The 22,621-nt window shown below is 34.1% G+C and overlaps 4 protein-coding genes across 7 annotated transcripts; 3 read left to right on the forward strand and 1 right to left on the reverse strand.

The window, feature by feature from the left end:
• Positions 1–55: 55 nt before the first annotated feature.
• On the forward strand, positions 56–11,102 carry LOC124440932 (mitogen-activated protein kinase-binding protein 1-like). Its single transcript, XM_046991356.1, is given in 41 exon segments — positions 56–228; positions 355–446; positions 989–1,051; positions 1,144–1,201; positions 1,268–1,307; positions 1,310–1,368; positions 1,445–1,522; positions 1,624–1,669; positions 1,750–1,844; positions 1,917–2,170; positions 2,304–2,390; positions 3,125–3,200; positions 3,284–3,397; positions 3,598–3,688; positions 3,772–3,809; positions 3,968–4,034; positions 4,368–4,470; positions 4,542–4,633; positions 4,715–4,840; positions 5,262–5,332; positions 5,515–5,594; positions 5,692–5,730; positions 5,801–5,876; positions 6,220–6,331; positions 6,412–6,475; positions 6,561–6,600; positions 6,700–6,811; positions 7,043–7,110; positions 7,298–7,402; positions 7,479–7,536; positions 7,606–7,649; positions 7,734–7,763; positions 7,839–7,913; positions 8,073–8,242; positions 8,617–8,922; positions 9,216–9,264; positions 9,333–9,375; positions 9,886–10,177; positions 10,460–10,606; positions 10,690–10,731; positions 10,841–11,102. Coding segments are annotated over 41 exon segments (3,840 nt in total). The 5' UTR covers positions 56–129; the 3' UTR covers positions 10,980–11,102.
• A 2,455-nt stretch (positions 11,103–13,557) lies between these two features.
• Positions 13,558–16,868, forward strand: LOC124442909. Its single transcript, XM_046993425.1, is given in 12 exon segments — positions 13,558–13,833; positions 13,985–13,991; positions 14,103–14,204; positions 14,280–14,310; positions 14,434–14,460; positions 14,463–14,516; positions 14,887–14,912; positions 15,263–15,348; positions 15,420–15,450; positions 15,555–15,662; positions 16,248–16,502; positions 16,562–16,868. Coding segments are annotated over 11 exon segments (591 nt in total). The 5' UTR covers positions 13,558–13,723; the 3' UTR covers positions 16,257–16,502; positions 16,562–16,868.
• Positions 16,869–16,988: 120 nt separating this feature from the next.
• Positions 16,989–19,056, forward strand: LOC124442907 (phosphomethylethanolamine N-methyltransferase-like). The gene is made up of 7 exons (XM_046993423.1): positions 16,989–17,326; positions 17,763–17,852; positions 17,937–18,032; positions 18,098–18,220; positions 18,318–18,449; positions 18,528–18,644; positions 18,711–19,056. The coding sequence occupies exons 1-7, from the start codon at positions 17,195–17,197 to the stop codon at positions 18,822–18,824; spliced, it is 804 nt and encodes a 267-aa protein (XP_046849379.1). The 5' UTR covers positions 16,989–17,194; the 3' UTR covers positions 18,825–19,056.
• Positions 19,057–19,263: 207 nt separating this feature from the next.
• On the reverse strand, positions 19,264–21,844 carry LOC124442905 (nuclear factor NF-kappa-B p105 subunit-like). 4 transcript variants are annotated; one of them, XR_006947427.1, is made up of 5 exons: positions 21,241–21,844; positions 20,463–20,794; positions 20,297–20,385; positions 19,866–20,224; positions 19,264–19,733 (listed from the first exon to the last, which is right to left on the reverse strand). XR_006947427.1 is itself a non-coding variant. In XM_046993422.1 (4 exons), exons 1-4 carry the CDS (start codon positions 21,669–21,671, stop codon positions 19,937–19,939), a joined length of 1,140 nt encoding a protein of 379 aa, XP_046849378.1. In that variant the 5' UTR covers positions 21,672–21,843; the 3' UTR covers positions 19,676–19,936. The 4 variants fall into 4 exon arrangements, 1 of the variants encoding a protein (XP_046849378.1); XR_006947429.1 differs by having other exon boundaries at positions 19,264–19,778; XR_006947428.1 differs by having other exon boundaries at positions 19,264–19,748; positions 19,836–20,224; positions 21,241–21,843.
• Positions 21,845–22,621: the final 777 nt, after the last annotated feature.

The following is a 22,621-nucleotide window of genomic DNA, read 5'->3' on the forward strand; positions in this document are numbered from 1 at the left end:
TTTTTCTGACCGGAAGTACTAAAACGGAAATGCAGTGACATTAAATTTAGCATAATTGTTTTAAAAAAGGAACTTTCTAAAGAAAACGAACAAATAACAATGGCCAGGTGTTAATATCTCTGGGCTAAAATGTTTTCTTCGAGAAGACCGAACGGTAGGCTTACGCCAACAAGAAAGTTAGTAAAGAAGGGAAGCAGTTTACGGGATCTACGTCCTCTCACAGAACGGGTTTGTACTTTACATAAATACAACGACGTTTTAATATATTGATACCGATGCGTATATTGAGTTTTATGTTTCAACTTTTCTGTTTGATGCTGTTAAATCTAGCACTGGTTTTAACTAAATTTGCAGGTTGTGTTAGAAAAAGTACTCGGAGTTACTTTGAAAGGGAACTCTGGTCTTGCATGCAATCCCGGTACTGGAGAAATTGCCTTTCCAGCTGGGTAAGCAAATCTCACTCGAAGAGCTTTTAATATTCATGCAACTATTATTTTCAGGTTTTGGATTCATTTCGTGAATTTGATTGTTGCTGGTGTTTTATTGTCATAGTAATGACGGTCCATTAGTGCTAAAACATTGTTGATTTTATACCCTGCAGTATTCATAACTTTAAAAACAACCGCGTTTTCTAACCTATTGTTTTATTATGTATCGTGCAGTGTATACTAGATGCATGTTTCAAAGGTGAATGTGCTTTCTTTTACCCTTTCTTTTATTAATCATTACCAATGAGTCATTGGTTCCCTTTGATGCATTAAGGTAAACAGTCGTTAAAACGATTAAATACCAGCTAAATTATGAAAATTTTACACATCTCCAACTTTACTTTATCAAAAAGATTTATTGTCCCCAGATAAAGGCAGGTATTCGGCTTTTCGTTTTTGTAAACAAACTGACATATGTTCTGATCTTTGTATCAAAAGATGAAATCAACTTCTGACATCACGTTATCTGACTTAGGTAAAACAGTTTTTGAACATTTTAGATGTGTTATTGTCATAACAAGCTCCATTGGACATGGTCAAAGGCACATCATAAATACATCAAGGTAGATCTTGATAGGCTTCTTTGAAATGTTTTGTTATTATATCTTTTTGCACAGGCTGCCTTTAAATGGTTCTTGGTTTCATTGTTTAATAGAAAAACTATTTCATCTTTGGCTTTTTCTCCTGATGGAAAATATCTCGTTTCTGGAGAGGTATAACCATTATTGTTTTCCAAATTATCCTCAAAACTATGTTATTCTTTTTGTTTTATTATTCAGAGTGGTCATGAGCCTGCTGTTCGCATGTGGGATGTAGAAGACCGTCGCATCCTCAAGTATCTGAAATGCCCAAAGGCCATAAACATGGCATTCAGTGTGTTGTATGTTATTTCATTTGTGTGTGATACTAGTTATTTAAAATGCTGTATAAGTTATATACATGCTGAAAAATTTCAGGCATTTTCTCCCAACATGAAGTATGTTGTGTCGGTTGGATTTCAACACGATATGTTAGTTAATATTTGGAATTGGAGGGTACGATATCTTATGTTTAGTCTTCTTTTATAAGAATATTTTATCAGGTATTCCATTGTCTGCATTATAAATTTATATATGATTTGTTTTATATCTTTCAGGAAGGAACTGCAATTGCCTGCAACAAAGTTTCATCAAAAGTACTTTATCTAATAGCTTGTTTTCTTGTGTAGTTTTTGGTTGTTGTATTATGATGTATTTAAAGGTTTTATGTGCTCTAGGTATACTTATTTCATTTTCTGAAAATGGAGATTATTTTGTCACTGTTGGAGTTAGACTTGTTAAATTTTGGTACATTGACTCCACAGATTGTGCAAATAAGGTTGGTGGTAGAAAAACATAAAATTCTTTTTTATTAGAGAATCATCTGAAAATCTATTTCTATCTTGTTTAGGTAAAGAAGAAGATACCTTTGCATGGTAGACCAGCTATCTTGGGTGAGAATCGAAACAACCAATTTATCGATGTGGCTTGTGGCCTGGGCCCTAACTCCAAACATACATATAGCGTCACTAAGTCTGGCTTACTGTTTGCATTTAATGAAAAGCGTTCACTTAAGAAATGGATAGATTTACGAGTTAATGGTGCATTTAGCTTGGCTGTTAAGGAAGACTTTATATTTTGTGGTTGTTCTGATGGGATAATTAGGTATGTTGTAATGAAACTGGAATTTTTAACTATTCATTTGTTGTTTTAGTTTTTGATAAGGAGGATAAACATTGCTAAATTGTTTGTGTGTATGTTAATGTAATCTTATTTGTGCTTATGGTCTTATATTTAGGGTGTTTTCTAGCAGTTTACAATTTATTGGTTCTTTACCAAAACCGCATTGTCTTGGTGTTGATGTTGCTGCTGGTCATGATGCAAGGTAATCAATTATCATGTGTGGGTGTCCTTTGACTACTATCCTATGCATAGATATTGTAGATGTTAATCGTTCAGGTTAGTGAAGTCCTTAGTAGGATACTTGGTGTGCATGTTGACTAACATCCTCAGCAATATTTATTTACTCTGAGGACGTATTTAGAAACGTCAGTGAGCACTAACACAAATAGTCGTACCGAGGACTGTACTAACATGGACAATAACATTCAGGAAGGAAGACTACGTAGTGATAACGAAAACTTTCATCTATTTTGAAAAAGATGCAAAATAAAATATGAGCAAAATATACGTGTGAATGACTGGAAACTGTAAGTATAGTTCCATGTTTATTGTAAAAATTATCGTCGTTTTCACATAATCTTTAAGAAATGTTATGTTCTTGCAGTTCAAAAGTACTGTAAAAAACAAGAAATAATCGTAGTCTTCCTCTTCACTTTATTTTGCGTTGAATGCTTTTGCCGGCAGTAAAAAACAATAACATTTAACAATATAACGGCTGCATTTGAAATCAAACAAACAACATTTGTATACCGGCCAGTATTAATCCCCGCCAGGGGGGTTGACCGGTCCACGAACTTTTCTACGCCAAACGTCTCTATCTCTCGCCATATCTCTCGTTATACCCATCGCCAATCTTGTTTGATAAACCAATCAATCTTTATCAATCTTTGGTTTGATAAACCAAAATCAATCTTGTTTCCATACTTTCATTTCCAGCCATCTCCTGACAAAGGTTGACAATGCAAACTATCCAGACACCATAGCCATAACTTTAGATCATTATGGAACAAGGGTAACTTTCTCGTTTTATGTACGAACATTGTTCTTTGGTTGAGTTTACACTAAAAATGTTGCCTTTTGTGTTGTGTTGTTTAGTTGACGTGTATTTATAATGATCATAGTATATACATCTGGGATATTAACGACGTGAAGAAAATTGGAAAAATTTCATCCTTTCTTTATCATAGTTCTTGTGTCTGGGACATTGAGGTATGATAAGGTATATTGAAGTATAATCGAGTGTGTATGGAGGAGTGATTAGGTATATGAATGTATAATTGAGTATGTTTTGAGAAATGAGATAAGGTACAGTTAGGTATTATTGAATTTGTATCAAGTAATAATAAGGAAAGTTAACGTATAGCGGTGGTAATTATCGATAATGATCCAAACTTTCGTAATTTCGTCAGGCGTTTCCAGATATTCCTGGGAAAGTACCTTTTGGTTCGTTCTTCACGTGTTCATCTGACGGTACTGTTCGTGTGTGGAATATTGAAACTGGTACATACATCAATTTCAAAGATAAAACTGTTGCCTGTTACTATTGAGAAATATTCTTTCATTTATTTAACATGTGTTACTAGGCAGTAAAATGACGCCATATAGAAACATCTATAGCAAGGTGAGATATTTATTAAAACAAGGAAAACTTCTTTTCAAAGCTCGCGTCCCCCAAAGGTGAAGAGATGCTTTGCGTACGAGTTTGAAAACAGTGGGCTCTGACGACTTGGTGCAATGTGAAAATTATTATTCTATTGTGGCCATGTTTTTCTTTCTTAGGAGTTGCTACAAGTTCTGTATACTGAAAAAGACCTTACAAACTTGAAGGACATGAAATGTCATAAAGGTTGATCTTGATGTTTTGATGTTTTCCTCCCATCAAATTTTTCATATATATAGCTTTCTCATAGTACTCAAAATTTAAATTACACAGATTACTGTGATTTACTACAATTTCTATATGATTAGATGTTTTTATGTTGTTGCTTATGTTGCTTCTACTATTGTTTCTTATGTCGTTTCTCATGTTGTTGGTCATGTTGATGCCCATGTTGCTGCCCGTGTTGTTGCCCATATTATTGCCACTGTTGATGCTTACGTTGTTGCTTATGTTGTTGCTTGTATTGTTACTCATGTTGCTAGTGTTGCTTATGTTACCTATGTCATTCTATAACGTAAGAAAAAGGTCACAAGGAGCCTGAGTCCAAGCTTGGATTGAGATGTATAAAGTTGTCTCCTGATGGAAGTCAGTTGGCATCTGGGGATAAAATGGGGAATATAAGGTACACACAACGACGAGGGCTTCGTGTCCAGCCTACAACATTTTTATATATCTATTTATCCTTTTACTTAGAACATTTGAGATACCTCTAATGCGGGAAATACTCAAAATAGAAGCGCACGAGTCAGAGGTTCTTTGCATTGAATACTCTTCTCCAGATGCCGGTTCGTATAAATGTACGCTTGTTTTTGCGTTTCATGGTCATTTCTTATGGTCACAGACTTGGGTTCTTTTAACGGTTTCAGAGTTTAGCCTGTTAGCGAGCGCTGGTAGAGATCGTTTGATACACGTGTTTGACTGTGAAGATAATTTCAATCTTCTTCAAACCATCGATGATCATTCAGCATCAATTACGTCGATACGATTCAACAGTGAGTGTCAGATTATTTTTCTGTTTTTGAACGTAAAAGACTAAGAAGATCTTCTTCAGGGGGAGAGGAGTCTAGTTCATAGCTAGTTATGAAAACCACTCCAGATTATCTTTCTGTTTTTGTAACACACACACCGTCACTATGTTACGTGGTTAAAAAGGCCATTTACTAACTTAGAGTGACATCTAAAGCACGCACTCATTCAGAAGATTTTCAAGTAGAAAAAACGTCGATTTCTTCAATATACGTAATTTGAACGTAGCTAAGTAGTCTGATGTTAATGGATATAAATACCCCTTCACAAATAGTTTTTCAAATATTTTGATTTCTATTTCAATTGCACTAATGTACATTTTTGCTGTGAGCATTTACACTTTTTCTCTTAATTGATCATATTAATTTTGGTTGTTTTTGTTGCCAGTGAACGATAAAACTCTCCAGTTGATAAGTTGTGCTGCTGATAAATCCGTGATATTCAGGTCTGCAGTTAAGGTAGGCGCCAGTTTTCATCAAAACTGTGACTTCACATGTAACTCTTTTAAAAACGAAATATTTGCACTTACCAATCTTATGGACCTGCTGTTAAATGTTACTTAAAGTATAACAAGTTCTAGAACATGTCTGTGAATTGTTCAGTTGCTTTATTAAGTAACCATTACCCTTCAATTAATTAGGAACCAGAGTTTCAATTCACCAGATACACAAATGTCGCCACCAAAACAACTTTTTATGACATGGATATTCATCCATTAAGGTGCGTTCTACAGAAGAAATATCTCTTCGATACTTCCATTTACATCGATTTCTCTTAAACGCATTTGATAACGTGATCTATATTTTCCTTCGTATAGGGAGTGTGCTGTGACTGCTGGTCAAGATCGAAATATGAGGTTCGTGTATGATAGAATCCGGTGGATGATTGGCTCAATGATCTCAACTCATTTTGTTTTGTTTATTAAGAGTTTATGACATAGCTAGTGGGAAACAATTGAGATCATTTAAGGCAGCGATGGGCGACGATGGCGTTATATTTAAGGTAAATAATATGGTATGGCAAGGTTGTGTAGAGATGTTATGCGTCCTTGTATTCCTCTGTGTCCTTTTATCATAAATGGCAAGCACTAAAAATTTGTCAACCCAATGTCTTGGAGGAAACTTTGTTTTGACTTTCTAGCATATAAAGGTTTAATCGTTAGAATTTTTTCATGTAACGGTAGAACTTTGGTTATTTTGAGAACCTGGGTGTTTATCTCTGCAGGGTTTTACCACTCTTACTGGTCAATATCTCCGATCTTTAGTTTTGCCTAGTACAAACTATTGGATTGGGATTAGGTTGCTAATGTTGATGCTATCGTTGTTGATTTCCTAAGTTTTGACAGGTATTGTTGGATCGCTCTGGATTTTATGCAGCAACAAGCTGCTCAGATAAATCTCTTGCACTTTATGATTTCGATGTTGGGGAATGTGTTGCAGGAATGATTGGACATTCTGGCAAGTTCTTGCATCGCATTTAAATTTGCTACAAACTCATTATCTTCTATCAAAACGAATACCATTTTATTTACATGCAGAAATCGTTACTGGTTTCCAGTTTTCTCTAGACTGCCAGCGACTAATAACAGTGTCGGCCGACAGGTTTGATCATTTTCAATATTTCTTTCGATTGCGTTTAGTGTATGTACGTATTTTTGTATTAAAATGCAATTTCTGTCGCTTTCAGTTGTATTTTTGTGTGGAGACTACCTTCGGTGTTTAGTCAGGTAAGTCAACAAATTGATATGCGTCTTGATTTTTAACTTTCTTAAAACTGGAATTTGTTCATTTTTTACTTGAAATCGTTTGATGTTCGCCTGCCCCAGAATATGATAGAAAAGTTACAAGATACACCCAACAGAACAGCAATAGATGTATTGGATGCCAATGAAGAGGAGTTTCAACCTGCTTCGCACGAAATGTTTACGTCAAATGAACGTTAGTTGTTATTTCTTATTAACAAAATGGTATTTAAGTATTTTTTAATCCTGATTGAAAGTTTTATTCATCCAAGAAAGTCATGCAACAGTCTATATTATTCAGATCTACACGCGATCAAACCTGATTGAAGATCACAATATTTGCTCTAATGTCTAGAAGGATTGAAATGATGGGTTGAAATTTTTTTCATCAACTGACAGTTCACGAATTTTGTGTATTTTTTATCAGCGAATACAGTCCTGGGTGGTTATCGCTTAAGTGTCATTCATAGATTGCCCAATTGGGCAAAGAAACAGGTGAGCTGTCAAAATGCTTATTGCTATCAGTACTTAACTTAGATAAACTATCTCACTTAACTCCGAGTTATTTGTAATGAACGCGTTTAAACATTTTATCTTTTTTCTTTACCATTATACCACCAGTTCACTTCAAACTCAAGATTGTTATTCCCGTCGTTCGACAATTTTTCATTTAATTTTTTAGGTGATGGCGAATGCTGATGATTTAGAAGTGTCAATAATTACAGAATCTGCAAAAGAAACTTCTGTATCAACTGCGAAATCAAAACCTGAAGGACGTTGGGCCGAGGTTAATGTGAAATGTTGCGATGAATGGATATAAATAATTAAATCAAATATATTTTTTCCTTTATTTTTTCATTTAGCGTTTCAATCCAATGCAATTTTTTCCAGACAATGTCGATGACGGTGAACATTCTGTTGGTAAGAAAACGTATTGTTTCAAAGGATTATTGAGGATGATATATAACTTAATATGTTTGTCTTTTGTAGACGGTACACTTGAATCAAAACCATTTCATAATCTGGCTACTATTGTAAGTGCATTTTGCCTTGTTCTATATGCCTATATCCTTGTTTTCTGATTTTTTGTCTAATGTCATTCTTTATACATTTTTTAGCCCTTAGAAAAGCGTCTCTCGAACGGCTCCGTAAGCTACCATCAATACATTTAAATACAATGCTTATGTTGAACGCTGTAAGGGACATCAGGTTTATATTTATAGATGAACGATGAACCTAATTTTTCTGGAAATGCTGAATTGACTTTGCAAAAATACGAGAAAGAAATTCACCATGCAGTGAGTCCCTATTTTATGTGATTTCAAATTTACTGCTCGATAAAAATATAAGCCTGGAGTATGTAAAACACATCGAAAAAGTGTTTTTTTGTATACTTTTACTTTTACATGACTTTGTTGATTTGTCTCTTATTATGTTTGTAATTTTCGTTTTTACAGGCAGTGACAAAATTTCAGTCTAATGTCACCATGTCACGTGGCAGTGACGTCAATGTGACCTTTCTAAAGAGCAACGAGGAAGGTGATTTGGTAAACACTGAAAGCGATGATGTTGAAGATGGCATCATTTATTATCCCAATGAAGATGAATTAGATGGAGATGTTTCCAGGTAAGATGCCTTGAAATAGTTGCAAGTTATTGTTGTTGGATGAACGATGTCTTAACCTATGGAGCCATCTCCATAAGTTCATTGAAGCAATCCTCCCACACACGACTCAAAAAGTTCATTTGTTCATTTGACTTCATGTTAAAACAGCCATGTTTATCTAAAGGTAGCCTTCTGTTCAAAGGTTTACATTACAGTTAACGCTAATCTTTAAATCAAAAATTTCGTTAAAGGATCATACAAATTATAGATTATACTATCAAGTAAATTCGTGTTGATTCATTAATTCACCATCTAAATTAACCAATTCTTATTTTTCTGCGCACTCCAAACTAACATAAGAGAAACTAACCGATCATTAAACCTTTTCTTTAAAGACTTGACAACAGAAAGAAAGGTAGAACTAATACAAATGACAAAGCTGTAAACGTTAACTCGATTCTTAAACCCGATAGTAAACAAGATCTGCAACTGAATACATCTGTTAAAAAAAATATAACACCAGTTTGTAATGCCGTATCACTAAGAAGGCGATCTATAGAGGACATACTCCAAAATCCATTGGATGAGATAAGCTTCTTTGAAATGCGTTCTGGACATTCCATGGACAACCTCGTCATACACGAAGTTGAATTTGCTCTTTTAAAGAGAGGACGCTCGTCTGAACAATCTTTAGACAAATTGTAAGTTTATATTTTGACGATAAAGGAAAATGCTTTGCTAACTGACCATTCAACTTAAAGTATTATTTGTATTGTCTTTTAATCAACTATTAAAGATATACACTATCTACTTAAAAACCTTCGCCGTAGTTGGCTTCTTTTTTCTTTATCCTAAACTTTCATAACTTATACAAGAACCTAATGTTAAAACGTAATTTATATGAATTCATATATATGTTACTGACTCTTTTACCTTCGGTGAGATTTGTACAATTAAGCTATGTATGTGCATTGAATCTTATGTGTCTTTTCAGGCCCTATGACGTGAAGGTCTATGAAGACTGTAGCGATGAAAAAGGATCGGTAGGAGATTAAATAATGAGACGATTTTTTGGCTGGGCTTTGTCTGATGGTCAATTTTTTGTTTTTAGAACGAAGGATCGAGTCCTAGAGATGAGATGGACGATCCAACAGGTGACACAGTTCTCTTATGTTAGTTTTTCATTTCAACAAAAAAATTTAATTCACGTAGAGAATTATGTATAAACAACTTCGGCTTAAAGCAATTATAACATTTTAATGGTTTTGATTGTATTGGAGAAGTTTCAGGGGAAAGTTAAGACATCTTTACACGAATTAACTCTGCACAAAACGTAGCTGTGAATATTTTAGTATCCATATATTTAACATTCTGATGTGATACCATATTTTGTCTAAAGTTACTGAAAAAAGAAATTTACATTTTAAACAATGCTAGTAAGTTTGTTTTGAGATAAGCAATCTCAAAACTTTGTTTTCTCACTGGCAAATCTCTTATGTAGTTGTGCAGTAACGTAGCATATTTAAGTTTGGTCGAATTGAAATTTGATTTTCTTGGTCATAATATATTACATTTCCTCTTTTGCCTACTCGTCCGTCTCTAATTCCTTATCTTCTTTTTTTTCAAACCTTGCTTAAATTGTTTTGTAAAATTGCACAACTTAGGTGATTCAATTTCCGATGATGAAGATTTACTGACGGCGGAAATTGCTCCAAAATGGGAAGAATTCTCTGATATGCCATCACGTAGTCTGGAACAGGTCGAAACGCGGGAAGAATTCTACAATGAGAATTTTGAAAATCTCAACATGACTCCGACCGAGATAAAAGAAGAATTGCTATTTCAAGACGCTACAAAAGCTTTGCCTGATCAACCGCTTCCATTTGATCGCAATAACTTTCATCGCACCAGTATTTCTGCGAGATTCATACAAAGGTCCAAACTGAGTTCCTCCAGGTACGAATGGGAAAGATCACAACGCTTGTTTTTTTTAAAGAAAACTTAAATATATGTTGGTTTTTATCTGGGAGGGACTATATTCTTTATTATTTTTTTTATTGAAATCAATTGTGGTCAATAAGAATATATGTATACACCTCCCCCCCCCCTTATTGTCAAACTTCTGCCGCCCATGGTTATCTTCAATAAAGGATTAAGAACCCGCTAACTCTATGTTAAATGAGAAATTTAAAGTAAAAACTATGCGCCAGTTTATCAAACATATTTGTTTTATTTTAGGTCGGTAAGCAATGTCGACAAAGCCGAAGGCCTGGGGAAAAAGCCGAAGGCCTGGGGGAAAAAGACGAAGACCTGGGGAAAAAAGACGAAGGCCTGGGGAAAAAAGACGAAGGCTTGGCAAACAAGAGCATCAACCAAGTTAATAAAGTGGGTTTTAAATAGTTATTTTCACTGTTTATTCGGAAAATTTCATGCAGTGTTATTTTTTTGGATATTTTTTGATGGTGTAGCTTGATCAAGAACTTGAATCCACCAAGAGACGTCTTGAAGAGGTAGGATATAGAAACTTTCAAAACTAGGGAAATTATCTACATGATCTTTCGTCATACTTTTCGCATGTATCAAGAATTATTCTCTCATTGCGTCCATTCTTCTGTATAGCTGGGTTTCAAATCATTGGACAACTGGACAAAACGTCACACGCCTGCGACGAAAAATGAGAAACCATGTAGCAGTGACCAAAAGAACACAGAGAACTCAATCAATAGAGAAAAAGAAGAAAAAATTACAGATAATGTAACGAAACCTGTGATCAAAATTTCTAGTGAAATTTCACAACAGAACAACGAGCCCACACTATGGAGAAGGAGATCAAATATGGAAGGTGAAGGGCTCTCCCTAAATACCGGAAAAGTCCAGGGAATGAAAAACGCAACATCTTCCAAGGAACCTTCGCCTAAGAAAGCTTCAGAGCTGATAGCTTTCTTTGACACGAGTGATAAAGCGAGTAAAACAAGTATTAAAGTTGAAAAGGTTCAAACTCGTATCAAGCAAGACGATAAAAAACTCAAATCTAAAGACGAAAAGGGAAAAAATGCCGTTAATAGAACGAAAGAGGAAGAAAAGAAGCACAAATCACAAAACAGAAGATCTTTCCCATTCAATATTGCGAAACTTACATCCAAAAAAACAAATGAGAGAAGACGTTCTGTTCCCAAGGATAACTTATCCAAAACAAAGTCCTGTGGCGATCTTCTCGCTGAACAGAAAATTGAAGCTTTAGATGAACAGACGAAGTACAGAAATGCAAAAAGTCAACAGAAGTACGATTCAACGCAGGAAATCGGCGAAAAAGATATTACAGAGTCTAATTTGAGTGAACTATCTGCTGAGCTCTCCGCTGCCTTGGCAACTCCACCACCAAAACTGGTCAAATTAAGTATGTCACGAAATTACATTATGGGAAATGATGACACTTCTGAAGAATACCGAAGGACTCGTGGAAATAATGACGAAGATGGTAAGAATAAAAACTTTAATTGACTACAGAACAAAAACTTGCAGAAGATCATCTCAATTGATTTTTGTGTGATCACTTTAGCCTATTAATTTTTTGGCATTTTATTGTTTCACATGAACTACTTTCGTAGAATCAATAGAGGTCACGACTAAAGAATGTCAAGAGATTGTTGTCGATTTGGTGAGAACGTTTCAACGAGCCTTAGAGTGTCATTCGAAGGTAAAAATCTCTTGAATATTGTTAAGGTTTAAAATAATTCTTTTTTATCTCTTGATTTTATTCTATGAAGAACAAATGTCTGCTTTGATGGCCATGGGTTAAAATTATATCCTAAATTTTTAGTAGTAGAGCTATGTTGCTCGAATCTGTGTTGTTTATTCTGTTAATGGTTGCCTTCCGGGGTAACACTGGATTGATGTGTGCATTCTCAATATTTTAGTAGATCCCTCGAATATTTTATAATTTTTGTCACCCGTTCTAGATTCTTAACGGCGATATAAAAGATGATCAAAGACAAGGTCTTTCTATGCTTGCTGCAACATTTACAACTATCTCAGAAAGTATTGCCGACTGCAAAAGCGAACGAGAAAAACGCTTATTGCGTTCACCACGAACAACGAAGAACGCGGAAATCACTCCAGAAGAAAACTCAAAAACTCGCGACGCTGAAACGCAATGTTCGCAACTCTTGAAGACCATAGACAAGACCCAACAAACGGAACATATTCTCTCGACGCGTGAAAACGAACAAATCGCTCCGTTGTTAGAGAAATATTCAGAGTTACTCATGAAGAAATTCAACGAAAGAATAAATCAGAATTAGTATTTAAGAATAATATGTTATATTATACTAAATTATTAGAATTATTTATACAAAAAGGTTTTCAGTAACATTTCAACTTTTCTTTTCCCCAAGAACTATTTCACAAGTAGTGAAAACTATCATTTCTCCAATCACATGTCCAAAAGTCACATGACCATCTTTACTGGATAGTGATATAATGAGATTGTCTGGTGTACCTTTGAGTGAGACAACTGACCGATGAGTGTAGACCCCTGTCCAAAATCCAAACATCACGAGTCTATTTCTTCACACATTGTGCATGACCCTACAAACTCTAATCTATACAGTTTTGCTGGCAAGGTTTTTTGTGAGAGACAAAACTCTGAGAATTGCATATACATAATATGCTTATGCTTATTTTTGGGTAGAATCAGTGCTGTAGAAGTGCGGGGTGCTTGGGGGAGGAGCCCCCTTCTACCTTTGAAATGGGTAATTTTTCATAATTTCATGGCTTCAGCTTTGTCAAGAGAGCCCCCCCATCTGATAAATTTAGTTCTACAGAACTGGGTAGAATTAAAGATCATTGTGTCGAAATGATAATTGGAAGAGGGGTTGTCTTCTTTCTTTGTTGGTAATCATGAATTTGCATAATAAAAACCTTGTTTTACCTCATTTTGGAATTGACCAAGCATGTAGTATTTAATTACAGCTTTGATGGCACAACAACACATGTTATTATAAAAGACTTTCTTAGGTCATGATTTGAAACAAATATGCTTATTTCTGCAATGGAATCCATTCCATTGCAGAAATAAGCATATTTTTAGTGGATGAAAAAGGGCAGTCATCTTCAGGTTGTGCTAAAGAACACCCGGAAGGGAATATCCAGTGGAATGCCCAAAACATTGGTCCAAAATCATGTTGGTAATAAGCGCAAAAAAACACTAGTATGACATAAACCAGTCGGCATACAATTCTACATACATGAAATTAACAATACAAGTGATATTTCTGCATATTACTTAATACTCACAAGATTTCCAGAGCCGTCCCAGTTTACGCTAATTTTGGGGGAGGGAATATTCCTTTACTCAGTTGTACTTTGTGAGCTATTCGATAATCCGACTGCATTCTTTTGAAAGTTAGGTTAAACGACATTTTTTGTTTTGTAGTAATATATACGAAAATTCTTGTGTAGCTATCTATTTTTGAACGTATTAAAATAACAATAGAAATAGAGATGCTTAGTTCGGACACTATTAACAAGCTGTCGTCAGGTGAAAGCTTATTAGAAACCTCAGAAAGAAAACCTGGAAACGAAAGACAAATTTTATATGAAAAAGGACTTAAGTGAGTAATTCTTTGTTATCTTATATTGAGGTGCTTAATTTGATTTGAGTGCATAAAAAAGATAGGCATGTGTTTTGTGAATGTCATTCTTTATTTTAAGTTGCATTGTTTGTTTCTATGGTGATACATTTGAAACTCTTTTTTCTTTTAGATTTAAGGTACTGCTTCAATTTACCCTGAGACCAGAGTTGTGATAGAGATAAGTAATAGTCACTTAGGAATATATTCCTGTTTGCTACAACAACTAAAATGTTGTCCTTTAATTACAGAGAAATTCCTCATATGAAAATGCATTAAAATGCTTCCTTTGCTGTCTTCAAGATCTTGAAGAAGATGATGCATTTCCTGAGTTGCCTTCCTGTCTCCACAATGTAAGATTAACATTTTCTGTTTTTTGCTTTAAAAAAATAATTTATTTTTTTGTTTCAATTTATATGCCTATTTAGGTTGCAGAAATGTACAGCCAACTTGGTCAATGTATCCATTTTTTGTATAGAATTCACCATTCTGTTGCATTTCTTTTCTATAACATTTTCTACCCTATAATTGATTACTGTTAAATATGCACTCAAAACTGACTTTCCCTAACTTGATTCTCAGTTGAGAAGGCCATTCCATTTGTCCAGGCAGAAAACTGTTTTATGAAACTGCACTTATTCAAGCTGGAAAACAAGAATCAAATGGTAGGAATTTATCATTTTGTTTCAATTTAGAAGTTTGTTTTTATACAATAAGTTGTCTATGTTCTTGTTGATGATGTTTTCTCGAGATGGGATGAATAAACTTAACTTTCTTTAAATATTCTGGTTGGATTTAAGTTATGCTGCATTTAAGCAAATGCATCAGATGTAATGTGTAGTAATTGTAAGCAAAGCAAATTTGAGTGTAAAGTTACAGTTTTAAATTATTGTGAAGCTGTAAGTAAGTGGGAATTGATCGAGTGGACTGCACATAATCAGATAATTTCTGTAATAAAATTTGTAAATTGATTGTAAAGTGAGTAAAACCTATGATTCACATGTTTTCTTACAACGCACTCACCTTTTTATATAGAGTTTAAGGACAAGGAAAGGGATTTGGTAGTAAGCTGTTATCTCATCACTGAGTATTTGTGCATATTATAAATATATTGATTTATGGTCAGTTGTTTCTTAATTTACTTATCCTAATATCGTCTTATTATCGTCTTCCCTGGCTTATTTCTAAAAATTTTGAATATGATGAAAACTGATCACTTGATGTAAAACAAATCTATTCAATAAATGGAGAGAGTATTATATTAATTAAAAGCAACTGACCATAAATTCTCCAAATTACATGTCACAAAAACTTCAATATAACTCCCCTAGTAATCATACGAACATTAATGTTAAAAAAGTCCATTTTACAGTTTAATATCTGAAGCACTTAAAGGAAACTTTTCTTTCAGTCTCTTGATCCTAACGCAAGTTCCCATGACGCATTGACAGCAAACGAATACGAAAAATTGTCTCAAATGTGTCTGCACGAAAAGAAGTAGGTTGAAACAAAAGCTCTTCGTCTTCGTTGCTTAGATTTCATTGTAAATCTTTTCGTTTCTCTTTCAGCATTCAGCTTGCTTTAGAATACGCTGGAAAGGTACGTATTACGTCACTTCAAACTGCTATAGCATCAAAACCACTGATCTGATAATAGTGATCAAAACTAATTTTTTTTAATCCATAATCTATTGTTTTCATTAGGCAACACAGCTTCGTAAAGAATGTACGGAGAATCGCATCGTATCACGATTCAAAGCCTCAATCAGTTCACACTTATCTATGCCAAGATGGGGAGAGAACAATATACCGGTAAATGATTCTTCTGTAGAACTACTCTACCGATAGGGTTAAAATAAAAGGCCGCTCTGTTAAATTTTTTTAAATGTTATTACCATAGAGTCAGTCAGTCTAATGCATGTTCTAACTTACTGATTGTAATAAAACATCGAACTAAAAATGCTTGTAACCTAATTAATTATGTAACACTAAGTTGTACAGGGAAGTGAACCTACTTTTTAATCCTTGTAATGTGCTTCTGTAGAACAGAAAGTAAGAAATGATGAACAACGACTAGTTGCTAGAAGAAATTATCTAAATACTGTAGCATAAGAATAGTACCAGCCATTTTAAGAATTTTTGTATCAAGACTAGCTTTCCCTGATTACATTTAGAAATTTTAGATGCTTATAAACTCTTAACCGTCATTAAATTAAAGGTATTTTCCATGGTAACTCTCGTAAAAAATATCCATATTTACGTCGTTAACTTCATGATAATCCTGGAAATGATTTCAATTAGACAATGCGTCAGAAAGTGTTAGTTCTACTGACGACGACCTCATGGGCTTGGGCTAATGTTGTTTTATGTTTCATCAATGCTTCGTTTTTTTCCTAGCGGCTATGAAAAGGTTTTCTCAACCAACGGGCGATGATGATATAGCCAATAATGAGCATGTCGAGGATCGTGAAGTATTACATGAAGAGAGTGCAAACGATTCTGAGGAACAGTTTCAAGTTTCTGCTGATGAAAAGGGTAAATCCCAAGATGAGACCAGGAATGATGTATTTTCGAGTGAAGATGAAGGAACAGGAAAATCAGAATCTGGTGATGTCATTCATAAATCTTTGACAACTGATGAGAAATCTACAGGTTTGAATTCTTATTGGATATTATTGAATCCAAATTCTTATTTCTTGTTATTTTTTTAGGTGCTTCTGGACAAGTCCTGTTTTTGTGTTTTGTATTTTCTGTCTTATTTTCTTTAGTTTTTAGCGTCTATGTCGGTTACAAATATGAAATTAACATATTTGATATGGAAACCCACTAACTTAAAAGGTTTAAATATTATTGCTATTGTTATTACAACGTTTCTCACCCAGTTTTTAAGAGTAGGTAAAGTCGGTGCGTCCTTTCTGAGAAGATTTAGATTGTTTTGAACTGTACAGAAATATTTATTCTATGTAGAATAGTTACATTAATTTATTGGGAAAAACTCGCTATTTCTGTTTGTTGGCATTTCACTGTTTTTGTTTTACTTTTTTTTATTAAAGAGTTTTCTTTATAATTTGTCCTACAAGCCTCAAGCTGGGTATATAGTTTCATGTTTCAATGCGTTTGGAGCATATTGGCTCGAGAAGTTTGGACTTGAACATCAGCCATAAATTCAGTTTAACGTAGAGATCAGTTGCCGTATGGTACAATAGCTCTTGTGATAACACCATGACACATGAGGCCCTTAGAATACACAAATGCTTCTTGAATTTCGTGCGATTTTGGAAATTGTAGAATAAAACTAGAATTAAGTCAGAAATCATCACAAAATCTGGTCCTACTAAACAAAGATGGCACAAGATAGCTCTACAAAATTGCAGAAATTTTTGGATCAGAATCAATACACCAAAAACGGCATCCTTCGATATGAAAAAATCTTTGGTGAAGATTTTGTCAGCACAGGTGGGATTGAGACAACCAAGGTAAAGGCAAATAGAGATTCCTGCACTTTTTATGTCAAAATAATTTCTGTTGGCTGTGTGGAAAATTTGGAAATATTCTTTACACAGGTTATACCGCAATAATTTCATCACCTGTTACTGTGGGAACACCGGACTCCTTTGTGATTGTACATTTTTTTAAATCATTGCATTTCTGTACCTGAATTCAACATTCTTGAATTCCCTTTTTTTAGCTAAAACATTCACCATAAATTTAGCAGCCCATCATATTTATCTTTTCTTAAATGTTGTAGCTTCGAGCAACAGTGAGATTCATGGTTTGACAAAAGAAATCATTGCACTAATCCTTTAACTACCATGCCATTCATGATGAGTCCTCTAAAGAATAAAATCTAACCAATTGAAGTTGTTTTTTTGTAATTTGTTTTGCCTAATATTGGATCCCTCTGCCGTGTAGGAATTTGTTAGTCGTTTAAATCTGAAGGAAAATCAGAGAGTATTGGACATTGGATGTGGTATTGGAGGAAGTGCATTTTATATGGCAGAGGTATTGATAAATTCAATGTTGTATTCTTTGCAATTAGGGTAAATTCAGCTTTTATTCATATTATCTATTTGCTTTTTCTCCCAGAAATTTGGTGCAAATGTTGTTGGTATTGATCTTTCAACAAATATGGTGAACATTGCTTTGGAAAGAGCTGCAAAGAAAGCAAATATCAAAGATAAAGTAATACAGTTTATGAGTTTCACAATCGGAAAGACGTTTTGTATTCATTGTTTTGTGTACCCTAGGTGACTTTGCTTGTGATGGATGCTTTGAAAGCATCATTTGAAGCCAATTCATTTGATGTTGTATATTCGCGAGACACCATACTACATATTGAACAAAAAGAAGAGCTGTTTGGATTATGTCATGTCAGTAAAGTGTAGTTCCTACTTGTTATGGGTTAAAGAACAAACTTCATCAGAAGTCATAATTACGTAAAGAAAATCTCTTATTCCATTTGAATAGAAATGGTTGAAACCTGGAGGCCAGCTGCTTATTTCAGATTACTGCTGTGGTACAAATATTGAAAATGAAGAATTTATAAGCTATGTGAAGCAAAGAAACTATTTTTTATTGGATCCATCTTCGTATGGAAAGGTGTTGGGTCCAATACAATTTCAATCTTTTGAATATGTCATTGCCTTTATTCTGCTTATGTGTTTAAAATCATTGTAGCTTCTTGAAAAAGTTGGTTTTGCTGATGTTGATGCGCAGGACAGAACTGAACAGTTTATAAATGTTTTGACAAAAGAGAAAGAGCGCACAGTGACAAACAAGGATGAATTATTGAAGGTATGTGTGTTCTGTATATCTTAACTGTTAACCGGATTAACTTACTTCAGGTTTTTTTTTTGTAAGATTTTCACACATGAAGACTATAATGCCTTAATATCTGGATGGACAAAGAAGCTAAAACGTTGCTCCATTGGATATCAAAAGTGGGGTTTATTTTATGCCAAAAAAGGGGTTTAAACTCGTCACTGAAGACAGAAGTCATATTGAACGATATTGTAATTTTTAATTTTTGAAAATTTTATGAATTTGTGAAAGGGGGTGAAATATATTAAATTTGATATTAGAAATATCTAAATTGTCACTTGTGTTTACTTTTAGGAATTTTGTGACAACATGTTGCCATGCTGTTGTGAAAATTAATCAATGAGTTTGTGTCATTACAAATTAATTGGCACATTGATTATTTCAAGATTGAGTTTTGTGAATTTTAATAACATATAAAGCAATGCCTTTAAAATTTGTGAAGGTAGTTAATGAAAGTTCTATCTCATTCTTTTAGTCAAAGTAAAAGGAGTTTTCTTCAAACAACCATGCAATAGTTACCTTTTTTAAAAAGATATAGCTTTGAAATTAAATAAAATATGTGTTACAAGACCTTCAAAAAACCTGCACAAACTTGAATAAAAACTTTTAATTTCATGTGATACAATGATGGAACCACATAACAACTCAAAAATATGAACAATACGCACTCAATTTTGTCATTTTACATTATCAATTTGCTCACATGGAACGTTCTAATGGATTGTGCATACACTTTTTTAAAACTAGAAAGCTATGACTTAAGTGGTGATGTTTGTAAAAGAACAATGAAATCCTTATGTTGAAAACAACAAAAGAAAATCAACTCTTTACATGACAAATTAAATTAAATTGCATTTTATTAAGGTGCACAATCTAATCACATTCTTTTTCATATGAAATTTTTTGCGACAGTTTCTTTTCTTTCATTTTCAAAATGTTTCAATAAATTACCCAATAAATGTCTGTCCCTCTCACTACCCTTTTTATCCTTTATCCTTCTTTTCTTTCTGAGCTCACCTTACCCTTTTTATCCTTTATCCCTTCTTTTCTTTCTGAGCTCACCTTACCCTTTTTATCCTTTATCCCTTCTTTTCTTTCTGAGCTCACCTTACTTTTATCCTTTATCCCTTCTTTTCTTTCTGAGCTCACTTTACCCTTTTTAACCTTTATCCCTTCTTTTCTTTCTGAGCTCACCTTACCCTCAATCGCATTAAAATTTTCTGAACATTTCTATACATGATACTAGGCTTGGAAGCTTCAGATATCTAATCATCCACATCTATACAGTTATCATCCTCATCTATGTCATCATCATTAGCTATTTCATATGGGGTATCTCCTTCATCGTTTTCTATTGTTGTACTTGCCCCAACTGCAACAAGAGTTGCTATAATTGTCTCAAATTTCAATCCTGCAGCAATGTGCAAAGGGGTGCAGCCAGAAAATGATTGTGCATTAGGGTCTGCCTGGCCTTCAAACAATAAACAGGATAACATTGGAAGATTGTTGTTTTCAGCTGCTAAATGCAATACTGTATTACCATTTTTACTGTCCTGAAAACAAATAGACAAATTGTTAAGAAAATGGTTGTAGATGAAAACTTTTATAATTTAATATGTTTGTACCATAGCATTTGCATTTGCTCCAAGTTTGATAAGTTCTCTAACAATATCAATGTGATTCTCTTTTACTGCAACACCAAGAGGAGTCAAGCCTGAAAGAATTGATGAGAAATTTGTCAACTCTAAATAAATGATACCGTGTGTTACAAAAACTATTTCAAAATCCTACCATCAAAATTTCGTGATTCCAGTAGCTCTTGCAACTGCAGCTTGTGATCCAAATTCTTTGGGCATGATTTAAAAATAGCTTTCAGAGATTTCAAGTCTCCATGATAGCAAGCAAGATGTATACATGTCTGACCATTTCTATCTACAAGTTCAACACTAGCTCCGCGATCAATAAGTTTTGAAACAACTCCATGCTGTCTTGTTATCACTGCCAAATGAAGTGGCGTTTGTATTAAGTTGTTGTAAAGATCAAAGTATTCCCTTTTTGGTAATACATCCACAATAGCATCAATGACTTCAGCATTGCAATTGATAATTGCCACATGTAATGATCTATTATAAGAAAAATATTTTGTGGATTAATCACAATGGAATAAGGAAGTCTGAGGGAATTTTTAACAATAAGACTTCTTTGAAAATGTTTGACATCCTCCTTCACTTGTAAAATTTAATTCACATCAAATGTGGGCGGAAATGTTCAAAACACTTAAAATAGAAAGAGCGACTCTAAAGTGAATGGTCATCATGATTTGCTTACAGTTCTTATTAAAATTTAAAATTAAGTAGAAAACATTCCAGAATAATAATCCTTATGACGTTTCACCCCCCAGCAAAGTCAAGCAAGCAAAGTCAAAAACAATGAATGGTAATTCCCAAAATTTTTCTACCGTCATAATCACACGCATTCACGCCCCAAAGTATATTTTACGTGAGCTGTATCACACCTTAACATACATAAATCGATTTCTTATAAAAGTTTGTCAAAAACAAATACATACGTGTCTCCATCGCCATTTCGTACCAGTAAATATGGCCAATTAGCCGCCATCATAAAACGCAGGTTTTGCGTTCGAGCAAAACTCTGTAAACAATGCACATTCATTTGAAAGTAATTTATTTGCGAAGTCATTGAATCATAACCTTCGTCTATCTTCAAATCCTCAGTTTTATTTATGACTTTTTTCATATCCATTGAATCGTTAGGGCTCGACACGCATTGTTGATTTCGCGTTTCGTCATAATAACTGTCTGTACAAGAACTGACAGAATGTTGGCTTTCATTTTCCGACATGCTTGCAAAACCCGAATCCACTCTAGAATCGCTATCATTAGAGTACTGACGATAGTCTTCCTTCGTTTTTTCAACAGCTCTTGGTTGTTTGGGTGAACCCATTACAACGCCGTTCTTGTTTTCTTGTGTTGTCATCATCTTGTATTGTTAATGGTGGTAATTTTCCTTTTAGCTGTCGCACCTAAATGCAGCTTTGGAATGAAATAGTTCGGAAAATTTACTGCACAAAATCAAAGCATATAAATGCTCTGGCAAAGACAAATTTCACGTTAGACGGTTGTCGTAATATAGCCGGTCATACAAAATGTTTACTTTTCAATCTTTTATTTTCTGGGGAATTCCCTTTCACATATTTAGCCAATCACAAGCCTCTACTGGAGGGGAAGTCCATTTTTCTGCTAACATATTCCTACAACCATTGGCTACAACACCCCTAACCACGAATATGACAAAGAGATATTTACATCTTACGTTAGGGAAAATAAAAATGATTAATTGTGCAAAGCGTAATCATTTAAACAGCTATGCAAAAATATTAAAAAAGCTACAAAAGCTGAAAATCATCAGATTTTCTTCCACTTCAACTTTAATATAAAAAGTTTTGGAAATGACTTCTAGAATTTAAATAATGCAAATGCACAGACCCTCAATGCACAGTTTTATTATAATTCTATTGATTTGTGCATTAGACGCTTTGCATCTTCCAATCTTTTATTGCATGTTTGCCAAGCCTCAGTATAATGAAATGTTTTTTAACAATGACTTACAAGAAACTGCTCATATATTCGTCAATTTTATCACAATAATACAAAAATGAGCTGCTAAACAAACGAACGTCTTGCGTCTCTATTCTACATCATAGCAGCCCAAAGAATTACTCTAGTGGCACTATTTCTGGCGCGTACAAATGGGCAGACTTCGAACAAAACTTTGCGTTGTGACATGTATGGTTTGAGCTGTTAACTCGTTCTTTAAGTAAAGTGAAATTGGGTATTTAAACTGTCTTAATCCCCAAAATTATTGAAAAAGACTCGGACTTCCTTGTCCTTCTTGACCAACTCTAACTGACCTCGTCCAACGATCCGTTA

This window comes from Xenia sp. Carnegie-2017, unplaced genomic scaffold (assembly GCF_021976095.1).
Source record: "Xenia sp. Carnegie-2017 unplaced genomic scaffold, XeniaSp_v1 HiC_scaffold_20, whole genome shotgun sequence".
Classification (NCBI taxonomy): Eukaryota; Metazoa; Cnidaria; class Anthozoa; order Malacalcyonacea; family Xeniidae; genus Xenia; species Xenia sp. Carnegie-2017.